Source organism: Cheilinus undulatus, linkage group 13 (assembly GCF_018320785.1).
Source record: "Cheilinus undulatus linkage group 13, ASM1832078v1, whole genome shotgun sequence".
NCBI lineage: Eukaryota > Metazoa > Chordata > Actinopteri > Labriformes > Labridae > Cheilinus > Cheilinus undulatus.
This window is the reverse complement of record NC_054877.1, coordinates 32,897,950-32,921,739: the sequence shown is the minus strand read 5'-3', so window position 1 is coordinate 32,921,739 and position 23,790 is coordinate 32,897,950. Positions and strand designations below refer to the sequence as shown.

Below are 23,790 nucleotides of genomic sequence, written 5' to 3'. Positions count from 1 at the left end.
CTAATTAGAAATTCCCAGAATTAAAAACTGAACAAACAAAAAAGCACAGATTTAGGTTAAATGCCACCCTTTTGTTACAGAATCAGTGTCATGGTTTTACTGGTGTTATACTTCATCAGGCCTTCTGCAGACATTAACCTTGCTAGGATAGAGTTTGCCTAGTCACAAACTACAGAGATGAATCTTATAAAGGAAAATGTAGGCAACTTTGCAGATACCTGATGCTAATTTTACTTTGACTCCTCAAATTCCTCCTATCAATGTTTACGTTTCTTGAGGCACTGCTTATTTTAGTTGGAAAGCAGGCAGCAAAGAAATGTTAGACAAAACAGTTTTCACAAGAAAATTCATTTCTCAGGTAAACTTGTGGAGGTAAGCACTTTGAGTCTTATGGATGTCTGAGGTTGTTTGTGGGCTCCGGGAGAATTTCAGGGTTAAAACTGGGCTGCAGTACTCTGAATTTTGGGAAAGGCTGGGCTAAGTAATGTGACCCATGCAGTAGCCCATGTGTTCATGTAGTTGCATGTTACATTTATATCTGAGACATTATGAAGGAAATATTACAATTCCAAAAAAGTTTTCCTTTAACTGAAGATCTGATATCCAGAGACTCTCAGGTATTAAAAAACAGCGATGGCACTTTACAGCCAGTTAAATGCCGTGACTGTCCTGGTACCGATCAGGTTAGAAGTTTGGAGTTAGTTAATATGATCTGTCAAGGTTCAAATAGAGCATCAGAAGACTGACTTGAAGCTCAAAGGACTAATCTTGCTTTGTGGTGCACCCCTCTGGTCGTCAGCCGTTATTGCCCTAGGAAGAAAGTTTTCAGTATGTTTTGTTTACTGATCAAATGTAAGTTTTTAAAATTGTGGGAAAAAAAAACATCACAAATGTCCACTTGTTTCTTTTTTATTTAGAACAACACAAATGTTTTAAGCATTGTATCTGTGTGATATAGTACATTTAAAATTAAATTATCTCAAAACAGTATATTTAAACATTAAATATAGGTGACATGTTGTATGAAGGGCATCCTCAGCACTGGTTGTGCCTGTTAGGTCTCTTTTTAAACCCCCTTTCAGTTCAGATTTTGTATTTGTATTAGAAACAATGCATTAAATGAAAAACTATAAAAACACTTTCTATGCATAACAAGTCTGAAGACATTTTTCTTTTTTGTTCTCGTATAGTAGCTCACTCTTTTCTCGTGATTCCTGTTGTTGTTACGAGCCGTCACTCAGAAACATTTGCCTCACTATGTGGCCTAAAAAAAGACTGTAGGTCTGGGTTTAAACATGATGCAGTACAAAAGAAAATTATTTTGTTTCATGTAAATGGGAAAATTGGTAAAGAAGAGAGGTGCTCCCGAATTATGACAGAAACTTACTTAAACCATGAGAAATCTGAGGTAAAAGTTGTCTTCATTAGAAATGGATTCCACACTACATTACTGCATAAAACAAGAATAAACAGTCCGTCCATTTGGAACCATGTAAAAACAGAAAAAGGTAACAATATCCAAAATAATTAATCTTATCCCCTTTCCAAACGTCTAATGTTACCTTCATCATTGAGCAATATTGTACTTTTGGCCAGTATTTCATTGACTTAAAAAAAAAGAAGTGAAACAACATCCAATGTACATACACATACAGTCTAGTGAAATCTAAAAAGGTCCCCGTTGGCTTCATGAGGCAGCGTTTGTGGCCGTCAGAGAGCTGTCTTGGTCAGTCTTGAAGGTCCTGGGCAGCGGGGTGACCTCTACCATGCTAAGCCCAGTGTGAGGGACACTAGTGTTCATTATGTGTCTCTGTAAATGTTTAATCCAGTCCTCCTGCACAGAGAGGGGGCCCTGGAAGACGAGGTCACAGAACCTGTAAACACAAGAAGAAGTTCATGAAAATATGTAAAAATTGATGATTTGGGTCACGCTAGTATTATGTCTAAAGGGCTGAAAGTAGGGTCAGTAGTCTCTATGGCAGGTTGGCATTTCTTATAGCCTTAGCTTGTAGGCACTTAAATGGGAACCAGATGGTTGCTAACCCCTACTGCTTGGGGCACCAGTCCCTGAGCAAACAAAGTGAAATATTTCTGCCCTTTTTTCTTCTAAACTTGATGTTTACAGCTCATGGAAATCAAAAATCTAGCATCTCAAAATATTAGAATATTACATAAGAGCAATCAATAAAAGGTTTATAATAGAGAAACCTAAATGCTCTGAAAAGTATGTCCATTCATGCGCTCAATACTCTGGCTCCTCTTGCATGAATGACTGCATCACACACTGTGGCATAGAGGCAATCAGCCTGTGGCACTGCTGAGCTGTTATGAAGCCCAGGTGTCTTTGATGGCAGCCTTCAGCTCTTCTCTCCTGTTGGCTCTGGTGTCTCTTATCTTCCTCTTGACGAATGGGTTCACAAAAATTGGCAATTCTAAATTAAAAATCATTTTATTGATTTGTCTTATATAATATTCTTGTATTTTGAGTTTCTGGATTTTTGATTTCCACTTTTCACTCTGAGTATAACAGGGTGGGCAACTAGCACCTGCCAGCAGCCAAATGCAGGTATTTTTGATCAGTGTCGGGTGTATTTGCTCAGCATACCAGCCACTGGGGCAGGTAACTAGATGAGTGATTTTGTGACGCTAAACAGCGCAAATTAAGTCAAAGTTTTCTGCTTGTTCCTCCCAACTTTATGATCAGAACTGAGCAGACCTACACGCTCACTGACCAGAGCCTCGCCGCCTCCTCTACATGTCAGAGCTGCTCTCAAATGTTTACAGCCAACTGTGTGCTGACTATATGAGTAGCACAGCAGCGAGGTGTATCTGCGAAAGGTGTCCAATGTTTCTTTCATCTTAAGTCCATGATAGTTAAACAAGACCTGAATTCTGACGTGAGACTGCACAAATCATAAACAAAAATCTAAATTTTTGCAAGCTGGGCATTCATAATCCAGGAAAATGCCACTGAAACATTTTACTTCACTGAATGTATATAATATATATATATATATATATATAATATATATTGTTTATTTTGAAAAAATGGTAGACCAAAAAAAAGTGAGTGGCAGGTAAATATTTGATTCTACGAGCCACAGGTAAGCAAAAGGTTGATTTTCACAATTATAGGAAAGTTTCTCTTTGTAAATTATAAAACTTTTTTAACATTCTGTATTCTACTTTTTTGAGATACAGAGAAGGAGGGGCCACGATGGTCTTTTCCCACCGTTTTGTCAAATTTTTTGCAATTTCTATCCCAGAAAGTAAATCCTGTTAATGATGTGTTTTAATGATTCATTAACCAGCCTGAATAAACTACTCTGCTGATTACTCTGCTGGTTAAGAAGATCCCAGTCCCACTCAAAAGTTTCAATAACAAAAACTACAGTGGTTTCATTCAAATTTAAACAAGGACTGTATTACCTGATCTTTCGATAAAAGGGTTTCTTAATTCTTTCAATGTTAACAACCTATTTTCAAGATTTGATCCTATAAAAATAGTATAAATAGTGTAGTGGTACCAGTATATCCGGTTCTGCCAGTTTGGGCCCCCCCAAAAAATAAAGCCAGGGCCAAATTTTCTTTACAGTGCAGCACTGATTGAGAAAGTGTCACCCAACACCATGCGTAGTGTTTTGGGGCTAAGAAGAGGGATACGCTATTATTTTTCCTTGAAACATGACACTGGCACACGCTATATGATATCTGAGCCGATTTTGTTCCCCCCTGCCAAACAAACTCAGTAAAGGCCTGTTTACAAGATGGTTCCAAAGATCATCTTTCATCTTCCTTTGGTGTTAAAGAATAACACCCCCCCCCAATCTGCTCGAAAGACGATCTGTGCCGCTCCAACCCAGGAATGTAAACATTAAACTTGTTCAATATTTACGAACAGAAATCCTCTTGTGTTGGGGGAACACTGAAGACAGCCGAAGAGGCAAGGCACAACTTTTTCATGGAACAGAGTAACAGCTAATCAGGAAGCAAGGTGATCAGACCAAAGCAAAAAGAAAAATAAACACAGCTATAGCAATGAAAGTAAACATTAAATATAAAGTTTAGATGGATGTAAAAAATGAAGGACTAGCTTTGTGATTTGTGCCAGCAACAAAAGTGTTTGGATGTGTCCTGCAAAACGTAACACAATTAAACTGATCAGACCAAAAATGCCACTGCTATGGATGTAGCAGGTAGCTAACAACTCATCATTAGTGTTAATTTCGACAGCTATTTTACTCAGTCTTAAGTCTTCAGATTAAATGTCTTTTAGTATTAGTCACATTTTAGTTACCTTTAATATTTTTAGTCAACAAAAACTCCAAAAATATTTTAGTCTAGTTTTGGTCTCTAAAAAGTCCTTACATTTTAGTCTTAACTTTTAGTCCAAACATTTATTCAGTTGCATTTAGGTCTTGTTTTAGTCATCTAAACAGAAAAAAAAATTACTAAGGCATTAAAGTCAAATTTTTGCTAGTCTTTCTAATGGAAAAAATGCTGTTGATGAACATTTCAGTCATAGTTTTAGTCCATGAAATTAACACAGCACATCACATTAACTAATTTACTCTAAAGCCACATTGACTGAATAAGATTCTGAGTTTTGAAAGTCGAGATTCCAGTAGTTGGTGTACAGAATCTGTTAGTGTGTAGTGTGACGTGTGGGTCATCTTGTTCAACACCACACGCCATCAGAGCAAAGCATTTAAATCTTACATTATGTGGTGCCATGTGTTGGCTCTCTCACATTAAAAATGGTTGAGAATAGGAACCATTGTGTGAGGCAGGCTTTATTTGAGTGTCTGTTGTGTAACATGAGAGTTATGAATCCATGCTACTTTTTTTAAACATTTTGACACTCATCATTAAATACAGTTTTCCAGTGTCTCTTAAAGTTTACGAAAAACAGCAGCCAACAGAAACATCTGGGCTATCTTTTTTTACTTTATGTGCTATTTTATGTGTACTGGGTTAACAGGGAGAATAATAACTTATACTCCTCAAGAATAAATAACAGTACCTGCAGGTGAGTCTGTACATTTCCTCTGGAGATTGTGGCAAGGGCTGCGTCTTCTTTTTTGGGCCTGGCCTTGAGCGTTGTCTTCTAATTTTGCATTCGAATGCTGAAAGACAGAAAACACCTTGTTAAAGCCAGACTTTTAAATTTAAATGGGTGACAAGTCTCAGAAAATTAAAATACTTGCTGTGATTCAGTAATGTTTCAAACTAAAAATAATTAAGTTACACAAAATTATTATTATTATTTTTTTAAAGATTTATTTTTGGGCATTTTTGTGCCTTTATTTGATAGAGGAGGACAGTGGATAGAGTCGAATACAGGGACAAGAGTGGGGGAGAGACATGTGGTAAAGGGCCTCAGGCCGGATTCGAACCCGGGCTGCATGGGATGCTGGTACATGCTACTGTTTCAGCTACAGATGTTGAACAACATAAGCTGAAAGCTCATAGTGCCCTATACTGGTTAAAGAAAAAAAAATACAGTATATATTTCTGCCAAATTAATTTAAATTGTACATATCTTTAATCAATTCTTGATTGTACTGCAAAGTATTGTTACGTCCAGACTACAGTAAGAATTAGAAGGGTTTTGATGCTGCAGCTTTCATGAGCCGCATGTACACAAAACTATAGAGTAAGTGAAACTTGCAAATATGATGTGCTCAATTGCTGTTGAAGCAGTTCTATCAAGCCAAATATTTAAAGCACTTTAATGAATCTTTTAAATCCATACACAAAGATTACCATGTGATACTTTTATATTTGCCCTTTTTGATTTTTGATTCAATGTAGAATCCAGAAGATAATTACTGCAGAATAAATGCTAACATGCTTTCACACACAAATGTGACTTTTTTTAAAGTGTCAATTGTTGATTTAAATTACTGCTTCTATGAAAATGTATACACTCGACAAATACTATAGACAGTGAAGTGGGTCCTTTCTGTGTGTCTATGTGAAGTGGTAGGTGACAGCACTTACTTGCACCCTCCCCTAAGGCATTCCTTTTTCGTTTTGCATATGCCCGCAGGTGATTAGACAAGCTAACACCGCTGTGGAAAGTTGCATTGCAATGGACACACACCTTTGTGTTGAATTCACCTTTCTCTGTAAAAAGACAAAAACAAACAAAAAGGTGAAAACTTGAATATGTTGACTGATATTTTTATGTGGTGCTGAGCCATTGTGGGATTTTTGATCTTTAAAAGTTAAAATTAAAGGACTGGGTTCAACATAAGCCTTTCTCATACATGTACTAGCATTCTAAATTGAAGTGTTAGCGGTTAATAGAAAGTGCAACAGAAGTGAGTAAAAGTGAGTCACTAAACTGACAACAACAAATATATTTTACACTATGAAAAGTAGCTTTGGTACTCTGAAATCATTCCTAAGTCTCAATACTACAGTCATAATAAACCATATCTTCTCTTAAGTGGTCACCTTTATACAAAACCGCCATTATCAGAGAACACACACATTGGTAGTATTTGGAACATGCTCCGTTGTGTGTTTATGGATATTTTTTTGCAACTCAGCACTTCAAAGCAATTTTGATTATGAATGAAGACAAAAAATAATTACCATCCACATTATTATGCACCTCTGTTTTTTGGCAATAAGTGATTATTCCTCGACAATGTCATCATACACCTTTATGCAGACGACACTTCAATCTGATGATTTGTGCTCTGATAAATCCTTAAGTAACATGTTTGTATACTTCTAGAACATGGTGTATTTACTGAAATGAGCATTTTGAGATCTAGTTATTATGCTCAACCTGACATGCCAGATAGACTGTATCATATTTCCAGCATATAAACTTAGCATGAAAAGTAAGGAAATTTGCATCAGTTCGATTTTGTCTTTCTTGTAACAATGCTTCATGGCCCTTTTAAACTGTGCCACATTGGAAAGGAACATGCATTTGTAGATGAACAGCAGAGCTGAGATGTGGGGTGCACCCATGAAAAATTCGACCAATTTTCTCTTCCAAAGCCAAACAGCTTATTTTGCTGTGATATTGACTGTTGTTTTGAGCTTCTGGTGCCCCCAGGTAATGACAATCTGGCACCTGACTGTGCTACAGTGGTCAGTAGGTTCTGCTCCAAGAATTGCAGTTGGATCACAGGGTCAAAGTGTGGAGAAGATGCTGAGAACGCTTTGCCCATTGCTGCACCGATGGATTAACATCCTTTAGTTGAGGCAGTGTGATCGTGTGGGGCAGCATTTCCCTCACTGGAAAAACGAGGCTTGTCATCATTGTAGGCAAATTCAATGCCGAGAGATATCAAGATAAGATTCATCCCATATCTCAGCCTGGGACTGAACTCTACCCTCCCAGATAACAACACTCAACACTACTGACCAGGGTTTATCAGAGACTACCTTGAGAATTTTGAAGTGGAGAGGATGGAATGGTCAGCCAGCAGTCCTGACCTCAACCCCATTGAATACTTGTGGGATCAGCTTGGGCGTGCTGTTTGTGCCAGTGACCAACATAACACCATTGGCTGAGCTATGACAAATGCTGGTTGAAGAATGGGTTGCCAGCCCACGACAGTGTGTGACCATGCTGAGGAGGAGGTGTCAGGCTGTTGAGGCTGTGTGTGGTTCTTCCACATATTACAGAGGCTCCTGTCTATTAAATGAATGAATTGTTAAATTGCCAATATGTCTTGTGTCTTCAGACTTCAATCATCCAATCCACCAAACAAGAGTCAATGGCAGGATAAGGTGTTTGGCAGTGGCAGAGAAGATATGGCCTATTTTTCATGGGCTGCTCATCCCAATGCATGTTCCTTACAAATGTGACAACATTTAAAGGGAAATAAACAGGCTCTGCAGCAGTATAAGATTCGTTGCCACAAAGCATTGTTACACTAAAGAAATAATCTACCAAACACAAATTTCCTTACTTTCTAAGTTCTGTCACAATCATTACAGGCCAATCAGAGTGACAAGACAAAATGAGGTAGTAGGCATGAGCAGCTCAAATTGTAAAATGACCTTGACAGGCAGGCACTGCTGTACTTAATGACAGGGGACATTTGGTGGTGGATAAAACTCATGCCAAGGCTGGTCAGGAGAAGTGTAAAAACATCTTCTATGCCAAGAGAACATTTCAGTGATGCCCTTTGCTCTGATTTAAAAAAAAAAGTCCAGCTCTGATGAAGCTGCCACTATACTACCGAGCTAAACCGACAGTAGCCGTTGCTACAGGTTTCTATTACAAATAAACCCCACCTGTAGCTACTGCCTCGCTCTCCTCAAATAATGCTGATTGGTCTGGTTGTTCTCAGACCTGGCATTATCGTTTTAGATTGGAGCTTTGCAAGATGGATGTGCCTGATGACAGACATGGAATCTGGCCAATCCATCTGCTTAGAAAGGTTATGTTAACATTTAGCTAGTACCCTCTTGGCACAAGTCAAATATCCATCCATTCATTATTTACACCACATAGGTTGTTTCCACCGAGCGGTCCGGCTCAGTTCGGTGCGGTATGGCACGCTTTTTTTGGCTTTTCCATAGAGAAAGGGTCCTAAAAAACCAACCCGTACCGTCCCACTTTTCGGCACCCTTCTGTAGGGGTGCCAATCTTACCTAACCATACCAAAAAGGTGGAGCTAGACACACAACAATAGGGGCTGCACTGACGTCAAGTCAGCGCGCGACTCAGCTGCTCGCCTCCGGGCTTCAAACACGGAAGTCTACGCTGTGAGAAGCGGGCGAAAACGGGAGAAAAATTGACTAATATCTGCCTAAATGGAAAATATTTGGATATTTAGATGGAGATCCAAACTGTTTCCTAGTCTGTGGATATTGGTATCTGGCCACAAATCAAGTTTCCTGATGTTTATCTGGATGATTTAAAGAACACAAAGCAGAGCCCAAAGGCTCACATCAGCCTGATCCATCCGCGATGGATGAAAAACTACATTAATGCAGAAGTTTTGTGAATACGAAACCTTAGAACAGTTCATTCTCATCTGTAACTAGTTATTAATCAACTGCTTACGTTAAATAACCTGTGAAAACATCGCTCTGCGGTTGTTGAATGGGCTCATAAAACTTAAGGCTGCAGACTATTTTACAACGAGATCAGCACACCCCGGATTCCTGACTTAATCTAGCTTGATTTTAACACCAGCTGAACTTTAACTTTATTTTTAATGCGGCGAGTTCTCATAGTACAGCTCTAAACTTTCATATTTTGTCGTATAAACTGTTCTAGACTAGATATATTCACATATTAACATAGTGTTACAACTCAATCCATCTCTGTACACGTATTCCATCAGCTGAGGATCTTTACTGACAGCGGTTAACATCATGAAGATGTAGTTATTTTTTAAAAAGCACTTTCAGCTGAAATAAAGCTGTTTACTGCTTATTCCCTACTGACTTCTGTCACTCATCCTTTCTATAACTCTGCTGCTGCAACAGCTGACTCGTGCTGTCTGTGATGTCACATTCATGCTATTACAGCCCTGCCCACCCAAGTGAGAGCATGGGTGTCTGTGGAAACGCAAACTATTTGGCGGTTTAGCGTACCAAACCATACCAAACCGAACTGAATCAAACAGGACCCCCTGATGGAAACACAGCTTTATACAGTTCCAGGTCTGGAGCCAATCCCAGTTGTGACTGGACATAAGGCGGGGTACACCCTGGACTGATCTCCAGCCAAACACAGGGCTGACATACAAAAGCAAACAACCAGGTACGCTCACACCTTTGTTGTATTAAGAGATCACAGGGTCTCTATAGTCTGAACCAATTTTATAAATACCTTTTAGTAGGCTTTAACTTCTACCCTCACCTATCTAAATAAAAAGGATAGGGAAGAAACCTACCGCATGTTGACTTTGGCAGTGATGATGCAACTCTTGACCCTGGACAGTGCTCACCATTTGAAGGAACTGCGCAACTGGTTTTTGACATCTGAGAGGACCCCTTTAGTCTACCGTCTTCCTGACACTTCCTCTTCTTCAGAATTCCTATCAAGGCAGTAGTGCCAGAGAGAGCATTTTTAACGTCCAGCTTAGTCTCTAGTTGTCCTTCATCAGAGTCCATTTCCTCTAAGGAAAATGTGTGGGTCCGTGGTCCAGTTTCAGTGCAAACACTGTGAATAGAATTTCTTTTTGGGAATCCAATGGGCCTATAACAATCAACACTGGACAGCTTTGGTGAGGCACCATATTGGAAATGGTTCCGTCTCTTTCCGAGAATTTGAAGTGCCCGCTGGAACTCCTTCTTGTCTCGCATCAGTTCCCGGAGTAAAAATAAGGGTGACTTGTTCTTTTTGGAAAAGGTTTTACCAAGCTTCTTGAGGTGGCCTCGTATGTGGTTGGATTGTCCAGTCCTGTTATCAAATGAGTCCCCACATAATGGACAAGAGTGAATGCTCTTGACAGCATCAGGATCCGATTCCATCTGTAATGCTGTAAAAAAAAAAAAAAAAAAAAGAGAGAGTTAAAGTCACAAAGTCATTATGAAGCATCAACATTGTATAGTGCGATTACAATATCATAAACTTTGTGTCATTGAAGAACAGTTACAGGGCATGTGCTAAAATCAGTGTTTGCATATGAAAGGCTTTGGTGAGACATCTGGTTTTGAGGTAGTTCATCAGTCTTGTGGCTACCTTATCAGCATATCAAAGTACTAAAAAGCTTCATAAAAACATGTTTCTAAGATGATGCAAACAGTAAGATCTCAGCAATGACAACCAATGACTAGTAATAAGCAGCCCTGGTGAGCCAATAGCCACTAAAATCGAAGTTGTTAAAATATTTGTTTAGGGGGCAACTGGACTTGGTTGAGGTTCTTGAAGAACTTGGTTGATCTTCAATAACCTCAACCATGTCCAGTTGCCCCCTTGCTGAAGATTAGGACAACCATGACCTGGAGAAAGGAGAACCTAGACACATTAAAAAAAAAAAAAAAAAAAAAAAAACGCTCTTATAAAACAGAGATTTCTTACAGTAAAGGGTGTTTAGTAAGCATATAAATACCTTTTTTCAACTTCCGTATTGCAGACATCTTCCGACGAATTCTTGGCCTTCTATCATGAGTAGCTACCTGCTCAGGAGACACTACATGGCGTGCATTGTAGCTCAGTCCAACCCTATGCAGATGCCCTCGGACATGGTTGGACAATGAAACGCCTGACTCAAAGACTGCTGGACAGTATGGACAGCTCTTCCGTTCCAAATCCAAGTCTGACACATCTTCTGAGAAAGATTCACTCAGCGGTATTTGGTGTTCCTCGAAGTTTTCTTGAAATACATCAGTTTCTATGCATTCTTCTTTGACTTCAAAGTCATCTTTGTCTTGCTCTTCTGTCTTTATTTTCTCAAACAGCTTTTTCGATGCTTGCAGGGCACCCCTCATAGACATTCTTCTGCTATATGTATAAATGATGTGTTTTTCTTTCTTGATATCTTTGTCGAAACGGTTGGAGACGACATCTGTGTCCCTAAATTTGAAAACGTCTTTGTCGTCAAAGTCTGACTCGTCATCTTCTTGGTTTGTTTTCTTGGGGCTTGGTTTTGGTAAGATGAAGCATGAGTCTTGGTCAGAGGTGTTTCGATATGGGGTTGACATTTTCCGTTTGGATGGCGACTTCTTGACTGTTGACTGATCTTCGTTCAAGTTGGGTACACTACTGCAGTTAAGATCATTTTTTGTCGGACTTGATGGCACTCTATTGCAGACTTGGGTTGAAGCTGGTTCTTCAACTTTTACAGCCAATGTTCCTGCACTCTCTTTGTCACTACTGGAGTTCTGAACAGATGTGGTGCAATTACTGCTTTCCTTCTTCTGTTCTGCGTTCTTCTTTCCGTTCCTTTGTCGGGACAGAAGAACACTGATAGACTTGTCAAGCTTTGACTCTGTTTGTTGGGACTTGAGACCTCTCTTTATCTTGCTATTTTTGAACAGGTCTGAAATGTCACTAGACTCGCTAGGAGAAGAAGTTCTTTTAGGGGAGATCTGATCTTTGATCAAGATTTTAGATGTAAACTCTGCATCTTCAACTGGAGTTTTACAAGTAGGCACATGCTGTTCCTTAGATGAGGATGCAGTTTTCTCACTACGTAGCACAGCTTCGTATTCCTCAAAAGTCTGTTGATGGCGCCGCAGAAGGTGATTCTTAAAAACTGTTTTGCTAGGTGCTCTATAAGAACAAACATTACAGGAGAACATTTCAGAGTCATCTTTTTCAATCTGCTTCTTAACGGTGATCACGGTGTGCTGCATAATGTTGTGTCTCCTCAGCTCATTCTCACTTAGAGACCTGAAGCTACATTTGTCACATCTAAACTTTCTCTTGTCCTTCTCGTGTGTCTTTGCATGTTGGACAAATGTGTTTGGGCAGTGTGTAACAAATGTGCACTGAGGGCAGAAAAGCTTTTTTCTCTCCTCTTTCTTTTTGTCGTTCATGCCTTTGATCTCTTCAGTGAGTCTCTTTCTCTTCTCCTGGTGGACAGCCATGTGCTCAATGAGCGAACCACTTTGTCTGAAGGACTGTCCACATTCGCGACATATGAAAGGCTTTGGCGAGACATCAGGAGGGTCAACTCGAACATGAGACTTCATGTGACGACGTAAATGATGCTCTTTCTTGAAAATGAGCTTACATTTTGAGCAAGGGTAATGTGTTGGCTTCTCCTCTAAATGGGAATTTATTGTTAGACTTCTTTTCAGTGGTGAAACCCCGTGACTTACACTGTTATTGTGTGAATTTCTTGCAGGTCCATTGTAGAGAATGCCTTTGATAGACTTCACAGTTCCATTGGGATACCTGGAAACCTTTTCTGTTGACAACTGTGACTTTGAGAACTTCCTTGACCTTTGGACTTTGTTGACAGGAATGGAATCTTCTTGGCCAGTGTCAGATTCCTCAGATGACTTGGGGCTCAGATCAGGATAAAGGTCTTCTGAGGGATCCACCATGACAACCATGTCCATTTTCCGTTTCCTTCTTCGTCGGTTATTGGCAGCAGAGACTTCGTCTTTAGACTCCTCACCAGGAGAATCACCATGGCTTTCCCAGAGAAACTGCATGAGCTCTTTGTGAGGGTCCCAATGAAGGTCACTGGCACCACTGAAATTATCCAACGAGTTCTCAGGTGAGTCTTCGTCAAAACCCCAAATCCCTGCAGTGTCAATTTCCTGCACAGTTTTAAGTGGAGTGATGCTTTTTGTCTCTTCTTTCTCTGCGGAGATGCTGTTAAGTTCATGAGCTTGTGTAGCCTGATGGGAAGAAGGCCCATTTCCCAGGCCGACAGGAGACAGCATGTCCGTGTTTGACAGAACATCCAGGACACTGTTTTGTTTCAAAGAAGGCTTGCCGAAAGAATCGATGCAAGAGGCAGCTTCCTGCGCCATTCTCACTGGCTCTTGCAGGAGTGTGAAGGCATTGATCTCAGCTTCTGCATCTTTGTCATCTTCATCAACACCTGTCAGACATGACATTTCAGCTGCCATGACCTGAAAAAAGAAAAGTACAGCCTTCTTAGATATTCCTCAATCAGAAGTGCTTTTACGCAAAATCCACCACTATGTTAGGCAGAAGGTACTATACTTTTGTACAGTAAGACACATCTGATTTTGTAATATTGGCATTTTATCTCTGTGGGATGTTGTTTCAGGATAGCTTGGTAATTTTGAAGTGGGGTTGTATGAGGTATTTATCAATAGATGGTATGCTATCTGCAGGAGATGCAGCAGGAGTGTCAACACAGAAGCTGAGCTTTACTTCACTGCAGAGTGGGCCATCGGTACCACTACATACTTAAATGGACCAAGGGAAAACTTCTTCAGATTTAAACTCAACAGGTCCTAACAAGGAGTAACCCTTTATGGAAACTGGAGCATTTCACGAATGCCTAAGGCTGCATCATCTACCCTTCACAGTTCCCTGCAATGCTGAAAAATATTCTTTCCTGGACCTTCTTCAGAATTTTACAAAAGAGATTTGAAAAGTAGAAGAGCCTCATGGAAAGTGAGTTGTTGGCTCATGTTTGTGTATTGCCTAATGATACACCTGAATGATACAACTGTACGGTATAATCAAATGGACATTGCAAATACTCGATTCAACACTTGCTTGCAAGTATTCAACCATGATTCTAGGAAGAAGAACCAACAGACTCAATTTCTCAGAGCTGCCCTTTTGTTCATGGACAGAACAACTGAAAATGACCCAGTGGTACCCTTGGTAGGGCAACTGAAAACACAAATTTTTGTATCCACCGACCTTGACATTAAACAGCCTTAAGTTGTCAAGTCAGTTAAAAGCATAGACTGCAGGAACTATTGGACAAACCCTGGGTGGTTTCAGCCATTCGGGGCTATGAAGGACAATCTGTGGACATCATATTGAAAATGTCATTTCAAACCAACTTTAGATCAACCAAGGCTTTAAACCTTGATCAACTAAACAGATAAAGATGAGGAACTGAGGCTGCTCTTCAGCCTCCTGACAACAGCAACACTGTGGTAGCTTGCAGTCATATCAGCCATGCCACTGTGGCCCAGTTGGTAGACAGTTGACTTGACCGGATGGTTGGGGGTTTGATCTCCAGCTGCTACAGTCACACGTTGATCTGTTCTCATGCAAGAAACTTATTCCCAGTTTGTACAGCTGATATACAGTAGTACTGTGCAGAAATTTTAGGCATGTTTGAGTCAAAAACTGAGTCTGAAGTAAGGTGTAGATATGGCGAGTAAGCCGGCCTTAGGGCACCACCCCTGTTGTGCTCTGGACGTCCTTGCATATTACCAGGGGCATGGGAAAATAATCTTTTGAACAAATGACAAAGTCCAGGTGTTGGATGTGGTGAGCAAGCTTGGCCTAAGGTACTGCCAAGGCAGGTACACAGATTGCCATGAGCCCCTGATCATCCCTTGGATGTCCCAAGGGCCCGAGAACTGCAGTTGGTCACCAGATATTTTAGCAGAGGTGAAAAACACTGGACAAAAGAGATGCTGTTGAGCTTGACCTTGGCTGCCAAGTGGCACACAGGATTAAGGCATGTTAGTCTGACTAAAACTGGTGTTCTGTGGATGCTCCACAGTTTCTATGTGGAGCTTTGACTTGGAAGTTCATGAGCTATTACTAGAAGCTGCTACTGACCCAAGGTATGGGCACTTTCTGTAGTTTCAATACTTGAATACTCTCTTACCTTATGGACAAATAACTGATTTTTCTCAAGTACACTATATTGCCAAAAATATTCACTCACCCATCTAAATAATTGAATCAGGTGTTCCAATCACTTCCATGGCCACAGGTGTATAAAATCAATCACCTAGGCATGCAGACTGTTTACATTTGTGAAAGAATGGGTCACTCTCAGGAGCTCAGTGAATACCAGCGTGGTACTGTGATAGGATGCCACCTGTGCAACAAGTCCAGTTGTGAAATTTCCACACACCTAAACATTCCACAGTCAACTGTCAGTGGTATTATAACAAAGTGGAACTGATTGGGAATGATGAAGTGGTAGGCCATGTAAAATGACGGAGCTGGGTCAGCAGATGCTGAGGCACATAGTGCACAGAGGTCGCCAACTTTCTGCAGAGTCAATCGCCGCAGACCTCCAAACTTCATGAGGCCTTCAGATTAGCTCAAGAACAGTGCCTAGAGAGCTTCATGAGGCCTTCAGATTAGCTCAAGAACAGTGCCTAGAGAGCTTCATGGAATGGGTTTCCATGGCCAAGCAGCTGCATCCAAGCCATACATCACCAAGTGCAATGCAAAGCGTCAGATGCAGTGGTGTAAAGCACACTGCCACTGGACTCTAGAGCAGTGGAGACACGTTCTCTGGAGTGACAAATCGCGCTTCTTCATCTGGTAATCTGATGGACGAGTCTGGGTTTGGTGGTTGCCAGGAGAACGGTACTTGTCTGACTGCATTGTGCCAAGTGTAAAGTTTGGTGGAGGGGGGATTATGGTGTGGGCTTGTTTTTCAGGAGCTGGGCTTGGCCCCTTAGTTCCAATGAAAGGAACTCTGAATGCTTCAGCATACCAAGAGATTTTGGACAATTCCATGCTCCCAACTTTGTGGGAACAGTTTGGGGATGACCGCTTCCTGTTCCAACATGACTGTGCACCAGTGCACAAAGCAAGGTCCATAAAGACATGGATGAGAGAGTTTGGTGTGGATGAACTTGACTGGCCTGCACAGGGTTCTGACCTCAACCCGCTAGAGCATCTTTGGGATGAATTAGAGCAGAATGAGAGCCAGGCCTTCTTGTCCAAAATCAGTGTGTGACCTCACAAATGGGCTTCTGAAAGAATGGTCAAAAATTCCCACAAACACACTCCTAAACCTTGTGGAAAGCCTTCCCAGAAGAGGTGAAGCTGTTATAGCTGCAAAGGGTGGACAGACGTCATATTAACCCTATGGATTAAGAATGGGATTTTGTTTAAGTTCATATGTGAATCAAGGCAGGTGAGTGAATACTTTGGATAATATAGTGTATGTCAAGGGGACTAATCACTTCAGCAGTCAGTAATAACAACCATAGTCATTACTGTCTTCATTAGCAGACTAATGTTAGTATAACAGCTTAGTTTTCAAACAGGGCTAGCAAATGGTGATCTGTAGGACTGCCTATTTTTTCTGCTAGTTTCTTATTCTTTAGTCACATTTGGTAAAGTGTCAAACTAATATTTCTGATATGCAGGTTTGACACTATCTAACACTGCACATTATCGTTATCTTTATGGTCAGTGCACTTCCAAACAGCCTTTTTCTGGTCACGGCTGCCGTGGTGTATGTAATGCTAACTGAGATGAACTATTGTAACCTAAAGGCTTATTAATACCTTATATCTGAAATGCAAGCAAATAGGTTATGCCCAAAACGTTGTAATACCACCAGTAATCTAGGGCGCAGTGTTGAGCAATGTAGCCAACAGTTCAAGCCAGAGCAGAACAAAACAAAGGAAAAATATTCTTAAAAAGCTGCAGCCTGTTGCACCAGCTATGCGTTAGTTCTGTCTTAAGGTATGGCATAAAGTCCACCCTAAACCCTATGCTTAAACTAGTTAAGATATAACTTAAGTTGTGTCACTGATCGGTTGACAGAAATGTAAGGTTGATCTTAACTAGTAGATTTACGTCCAAACGAAGCAAAATATTGTTGCAGATAAGCCATTTTCTCTTACTTTAAAACCAATCACTGAAAAGCATTTTTTTAACTCAGTGTTTGCTACGGATGCTAACAGGGTAGGGTTAGTAAAAATAATAAATAAATAAATAAATAATAATTTATGCTAACTGACGTTAATCCTAAAACAGCACCCAGAGTGGATGAAAAATATGACAAGGCATTTTGCATATATGCGTTTTGAAGCCTACAGCCTAAAACTAGAGTTAGTATAAACTAGTAACACAGACATCCAGTGGTGAAACCGCTAATAACACAAGATAATTTAACAGTGGACAGCGGAAATGATCACCACTCATAGAAATCAACAATGCCACTTATCAAAGAGAACGCAGTGCTTACACCAAAGTGCCAGTAAAATCCTCAATTCCTCGTCATCCTCCAGGTTATCCCCTCTCTCAGAACTATCACTATGACAACCATATTCCACAGAGGACTTTACACCAAGTAGGTCAGTGTAAGGTTTAAGTTATAACTTATGTCAGTGTTGAAACTATCACAGCTGGTGAAGCACCTTAAATGTTAGGAGAGCGTAAAATACATTTTAAGAACTTGCGTTCAAACTAGGCAACACTGGAACTTGCACACAGCTGGTGCAACCCATAGCAGGACTTTAAATTTCTGAGTCAAATTGATAGATATTGTGTGGGCTGTTAGAATTTACTAATATATATTTGATGTTAGCTCACACCAGCAGAACTGCTAGACGTGGGGCAATTAGAGGAGCAACGAAAAAGCATAAGACAGTGTACTCTAGCGGATAGCAGATGCGTGAGTATGTGGATAGTGACCATTGACTGTAGAAAGAATTGGAAAAACCTGTGTGACGTCAGCTGTCTGCTTACAATAGGCAGACTCAAACAGGTCTTGAAGCCAATCCGCAGAGGCTTCCATATTGAAATCGCGGTCTCACCCGAACCTTGGATCTACCTAACGGCCAGCCCACTAAGTGTGACTTGTCAGCTAGCTAGCTAGCATTCTGGTTGACAGAAACTTAGCCTCTGCCTGTCGAGCTATCTGTCAGTCAAATGAGACGTGCCAATCAGCGCAAAGTGAGGTTTATCCTAAATATAATCTTAAAGGGATACTTCAACATTTTGGCAAATTCGCCCATTGCCATAATTCCTATAGTCTTAGTAATAGGTTTCTTACCGGACCTGCTGTGCCAACTCAATGTAAGCAGACAGTATTCTGGCTTTCCCTCATCAAACTCATCAAATACACAATCCAACAACTCCAAAACGCTCTCGTAGACAAGTTGTGACCTGTAAATTCACCAGGATATGAAATAATCATGGAACATTATGAGACGGAGAGGTTTTAAAGCTAAATGCAAAGCCGGAACTACACTCCAGACATGGCTGCTGCACTGTGTCACTCCGCCCAGTGGTTTACTCAAGAAATAGTTCCGAGTATTTGCTTCATGTGTCGTAATGTTACATAAGTATACGTTATTAATTCATAGCGTGGTGAATGTACAGGTTACAACTTGTCCACGAGAGCATTTTGGAGTTGTTGGATTGTGTATTTGATGAGTTTGATGAGGGAAAGCCGGAATATCGTCTGCTTTCACTGAATTGGCACAGCAGGTCCGAACTCGGCAGTGGCGATCTAAAAATAGCTTGCACCGACAACTGGAGATAAGAAACCTATTACTAAGACTGTAGGAATTATGGCAATGGGCAAATTTGTCAAAATGTTTAAGTATCCCTTTAAGATTACATTTAGGATAAACCTCACTGCGCAATGATTCGCACGTCTCATTTGATTGACAGATGGCTAAGAGGCTAAGTTTCTGTCAACCAGAATGCTAGCTAGCTAGCTGACAAGTTGCGCTTAGTGGGCTGGCCGTTAGGTTGATCCAAAGTTCGGCTGAGACATCTAGACACTAGCTAACTAGACACGTTTGGTATTTTGAACCAGGCTGTAACCCAGTTTATTTCTACTGTAAAAACCGGCTGTTTAACAGGTGTCCAGACGGGACATCCGGTGTTCCTGGAGCCAGCCTCAAGTGGACACTCCCGGTATTGCAATTTTCTGCACTTCCGCATTGGCTTCATTTTTCAGGACCGGAGGTTGCCGCTTGGATCCACCTAACGGCCCGCCCACTGAGCTCAACTTCCTGTCAGCTCAGCTAGCACTACAGCTGTCCTTCTGGAGGTAGCATCTGCCTGTCAAGCTATCTGTCAATCATATTAGACGTGCCAATCAGTGTGCAGTGAGGTTTTTTCTAAATATAATCTTAACGATTGTGGTACAAAGAAAGTCACCTCCCCGTACAGTGAGAGGACATTAGCTAAAGAGACACATTTCATTTTTTGAACCAGGCTGTAAACCAGTTTATTTCTACAGTAAAAAACAGCCTTTAAACATGTGTTCAGATGGGACTTCCGCTGTTCCTGCAGCCAGCCTCAAGTGGACACTCGCCATATCGCAATTTTCTGCACTTCCGCATTGGCTTCATTTTTCAGTACCAAAGGTTGCCGCTTGGTAGGGACAGTTGTGTTGTTTAAAATGCGCTGATCTGTTTTCCTATGTAATGGGAACACAAATTTGCCTTAAGACAATACGTATGCAGGTGTGTGAGTTGTGAAAGTCAAATAAATTTACAACAGTGACAAGCAGTCGAGATCTTGGGTAAAGTAGCTAGCCCTAACGCACGCTGGAAAATTTAGGTTTAGCGTACTACACGGATAGCTCTGAAAAGATATGTAGAGTGACATACAAATTAAGTTATTTTTTACACTTTTTGGACATTGTGTTGACCAAGCTGTTGAGAAAACATTTTGATTTGTCAAATAATTGTTGAAATCATTATGATTTGCAGTCATATTGTAGTTTAAATAAGGCACGGTTTAGATTGCTTTAACCATCTGGTTACAGTGATGATTACTGGCAGTTTTAGCATGTTTTACTAAATGTCAAAAATAGAGCAGGGACATCAGCCAAATACCTGTCTTTCACATGTCTATTATTGAGATTTACCCATGTTTTATTAGCTAGATTTTGACACAGGTAGTTCCTGTTTATCAGAATGAGCTTGCTGGATGTTAAAGTTAGCAGTTTAGTTACTTAGACTGCCACCAGAGTTGCATTCTTGGCTCCATCTACATTAACAGTGTAAGATTAAGTGTAGTTTAACATAATTCATACCTCAGACTTTGCTGAAAAGATTAATTGAAGCTATTTATAACGCTACAAGGTCGCCGGAGTGAGAGGTCCTGGATTTGAAGGGCAATAAAAGTGTCATACCAAGTGAATACTGCTATGGCAGTAAAGGCTGTTTTTACCTTAATATTCAAACACAGAATCTGCTAAGGGATGGACCCCCGTACATGGCTTTTGATGAGCAGTTGTGGATTTGGTGTGAGGCTAAAACTTTCAGCATAGGAGTTCGGTTATCTGCCAACTAACAATAGTTGGAATACGTTTACAAAGATGCGGAAATACAGATAAACTACACCATTTATACTTGGTTTCGTCCGTGTTTAGTTGCTTTCCGATGGCGTTTATATCACGCTGTGTTGTTGGATGCTGCTTGCAGGAGCTGCAGACCATTCCATTAAGGCTGTTCCATACCAAAACCTATTCCTCGGGCTAAACTACAGCTTTTGACGATCGACCCTGGCTGTATACCATTTACACATCAAGAAAATGACCATAAACAAAGAAACGTTACCTCCGAGTTGTGTAGATGGGGCCAGGGCGAAAATTAAACGCTGCATTGAATAATTTCTTACTTTCGTCTTCCATCTATTTCACAGTCGCCATTTTCCGTGGTGGTCTGGTGTGGGACAGATCATTTCTTTTGTACGGGTAAGAGTCCATACATTCGGCTTTGGCGTAAAACACAAAATAAAAACTCCAATATTAACGACACATAATGTAACGTTCTATCAAAATAACTACGTTTCGGCTGTTACTCAAGTCGTGTCTGCTAATATTTCGGCATGTAATGTTTTAGCGCCGGCGCCATGTTCCCCCGAAAGATTTGTAATGGTTCATTCCAGATGGGAGGCATAAAAAACCTGAGTTAATGACCATCTCCTTTGGGTAGCAGATTTTTTTTCAGGGTGATGGCGGTTAATCACCGTATTAATTGATAAAATAAGTGAATACTCCACTTGTCCCTTTTTAATTTTTAATGATAACATTTATTCTAGAAATTTTAAGTTATCACTGAAGTGCGACCCATTAAAGAGCTGTATGCCCACATAGGAGAGATTCAACCACTATCCCCCCATGGTTGCGGTCTCACCGGTCTTTGTTGCCTTTGTATCAGGTGATTAGCCGGTTCATTTATTCTCAGCCAGTGGGTTTAAAGAAAAATTTCACTGTCTAAACACATAATAATAAAGTAAAAAGCATATAAGAGGATAACCATCTTATGTTGCTGGACTTTTTAAAATTTAGATGAGGAAGTATGGCCACAGCTAACATTTTTTTTGACAAAGAATAGCTAGCTTTTAAAGTGTTACTTTGAATGGGTATATGCCAGTTATAAAGTTTAAGCTGTTTGAATCGCGTGCAACCTTTAGAAAGAGGCGCTAGCATAAACCAATGTAAGTAACCCCTAACCTTTCATATATATGTTCAACGTTTAAGGAGAAAATTTGCTGATAGAGAAGGATTGGAAACTTAAAAACCGTAAAATATTACGTAACTATAAAACTGAATGATAGCTAATTAAACTGTGTCACCAATGAAATAGCTTAAAAACGCTTTTTATGTTGCTAGCTCATAGCACAAGCTAAAATTGGCCTCTACTTCGACAAGTAGAAATAGTTCAGAATAGTTCCGTTTTAACCATTACAGTTTTATCTATATTTTGATTTTAAGGCCTTTTCAAGAGCTATGAGTTATTTCCTATAAATTGGTGTCAAACATTAATCTTAATTTGTAGGGATTTTTCTGAGGAATGTTATGAATATTTCGCCATACAATTCAAATGAAATATAAATAAAAGGACCAGTCAAACAACCTTTGTGACAAAGAAAACAAAGCGATACTGATTTATTGTTTATGTAATGTGTTAGATATTATAGCCTAAGTATTTTGATGAGGACAAATGCATGTTTATCAGTAATGTGCTGTCAGTTGATTAAAAAAATAATCAGATTATTGATCGACTCTGTTTTTAATTGCTTATGTCGATAGTTTGAGAAAGATTGCATCACTGGTAGACTTAATAGTAAAAGTGGCAAAACAATGAGAAAAAAGAATATTAATAAGTGGCAATAATACTTTGTATAAGCTCGTGAAACAAGAATGATACCAAGGACAGATTGTCCACTTACTAGTCAATTTAAGATGGTGTTAATCTGTGGTGCCTGGGGTTTATCCACCATTTAATTTAAAAAAAATAGGAGCACAGTTTTTTATGTGTTCATGTTACAAAGGAAGTTACAAAGCTACTTTATGCAGTTGTTTGATGGCATCAGTGAGATTAATAAGCATATATTTTGTTATCACATTTTTCACCCCCTGTGATTAATTCATTGAAATAAATTGAAAATATTCACAGTAATAGTAACTATACAACCTAAATTTAGTTTATATAGAAAACATATATTTCGCCTGCGGTTGTCAGAGATTTTTAAAGATAGTTTTAGTATTTATTCAGAAATTGACCTCAATCTCATTGTATAATAACTAGAAAATATTTAAGCTACATATTGTAATTTAATATCTTTCCATGAGCCCAGTATCATGATATGTGTGGTGCATCATAACATTCCTATTTGTAAGTGGTGCACAATATTATTGGTATGATCAGTATCAGCATATATTGGCCTTTAAAGTGAATTATTGGTATCGGCAGATGTGAAAATTTTTTCCAATATTTAAAACTGATATTTTGACTAAATAAATCTGCCTAAATCAGCTGTAGATATTGGCTGTATGAACAAATAAGTAAATGAGTTTAGGGCTGCTGCACTAAGAGATCTTTGTCAGCTTAAATCTTTTTCTTTATTAGGAGTATTTCAATATCAGTGTTGACCAAAATTAATTTGTAAATATTGGCATATCAAATATTGGCAAATATCCAATATCTTGCATGCCTACTATTTCTAACTGTATTAAAGCAAAATGTTTCATTTTTGTGGCCAAATGGCTTACGATTTTTTTAATTTCACATCTGCAAACAGTTTAAAGGTACAGTGTGTAATATTTAGCCTAGTAGCATTTAGCAAAACAAGCTTGGTTAAAATGAAACATAACATTTATAAGTAGATTGATCTAAATTAGTGTTAACATCCGATAACACATTTTTTAAATTTATGTTTTAAATTAACTCAGAATATGCCTTTTATTCATACATAGGGAGGGTCCCCTCCAAGGACGCTGCCATCTTGGATTTTTGCATTTTGCCTGTTTCTAAGGCACCATAGAAGGAAGCAAATAACAGTTAAGCATGTATTGATTTTTAAACTTCACTGGTTCCCACAGTTATCACCAGAGAAATGAGCATCACACTCCAGAATTGACTGTTAGATGTTGATAGTCCCAATTTTACACACTGCACCTGATTTTTCATAAAACAAAGGTGTACTTTTCCTTTTTTAAGAAATATGTCATG

At 39.6% G+C, this 23,790-nt stretch overlaps 1 protein-coding gene across 1 annotated transcript; it reads right to left on the bottom strand.

Annotated features, from left to right (window-relative positions):
- Positions 1–893: 893 nt before the first annotated feature.
- On the bottom strand, positions 894–21,088 carry znf644a (zinc finger protein 644a). The gene is made up of 6 exons (XM_041803209.1): positions 20,890–21,088; positions 11,043–13,521; positions 9,882–10,469; positions 6,004–6,129; positions 5,024–5,126; positions 894–1,874 (listed from the first exon to the last, which is right to left on the bottom strand). The coding sequence occupies exons 2-6, from the start codon at positions 13,516–13,518 to the stop codon at positions 1,688–1,690; spliced, it is 3,480 nt and encodes a 1,159-aa protein (XP_041659143.1). The 5' UTR covers positions 13,519–13,521; positions 20,890–21,088; the 3' UTR covers positions 894–1,687.
- Between the last annotated feature and the right edge of the window lie 2,702 nt (positions 21,089–23,790).

Bases quoted from the DNA above. Each gene is read 5' to 3' on its own strand.
- znf644a (XM_041803209.1), bottom strand. From the start codon at position 13,518: ATGGCAGCTGAAATGTCATGTCTGACAGGTGTTGATGAAGATGACAAA. The intron at 10,470-11,042 runs GTATTTATATGC...TTTTTTTTACAG, and splicing joins AATACGGAAGTTGAAAAAAG to CATTACAGATGGAATCGGAT. The intron at 6,130-9,881 runs GTAGGTTTCTTC...GTCTTTTTACAG, and splicing joins ACTGCCAAAGTCAACATGCG to AGAAAGGTGAATTCAACACA.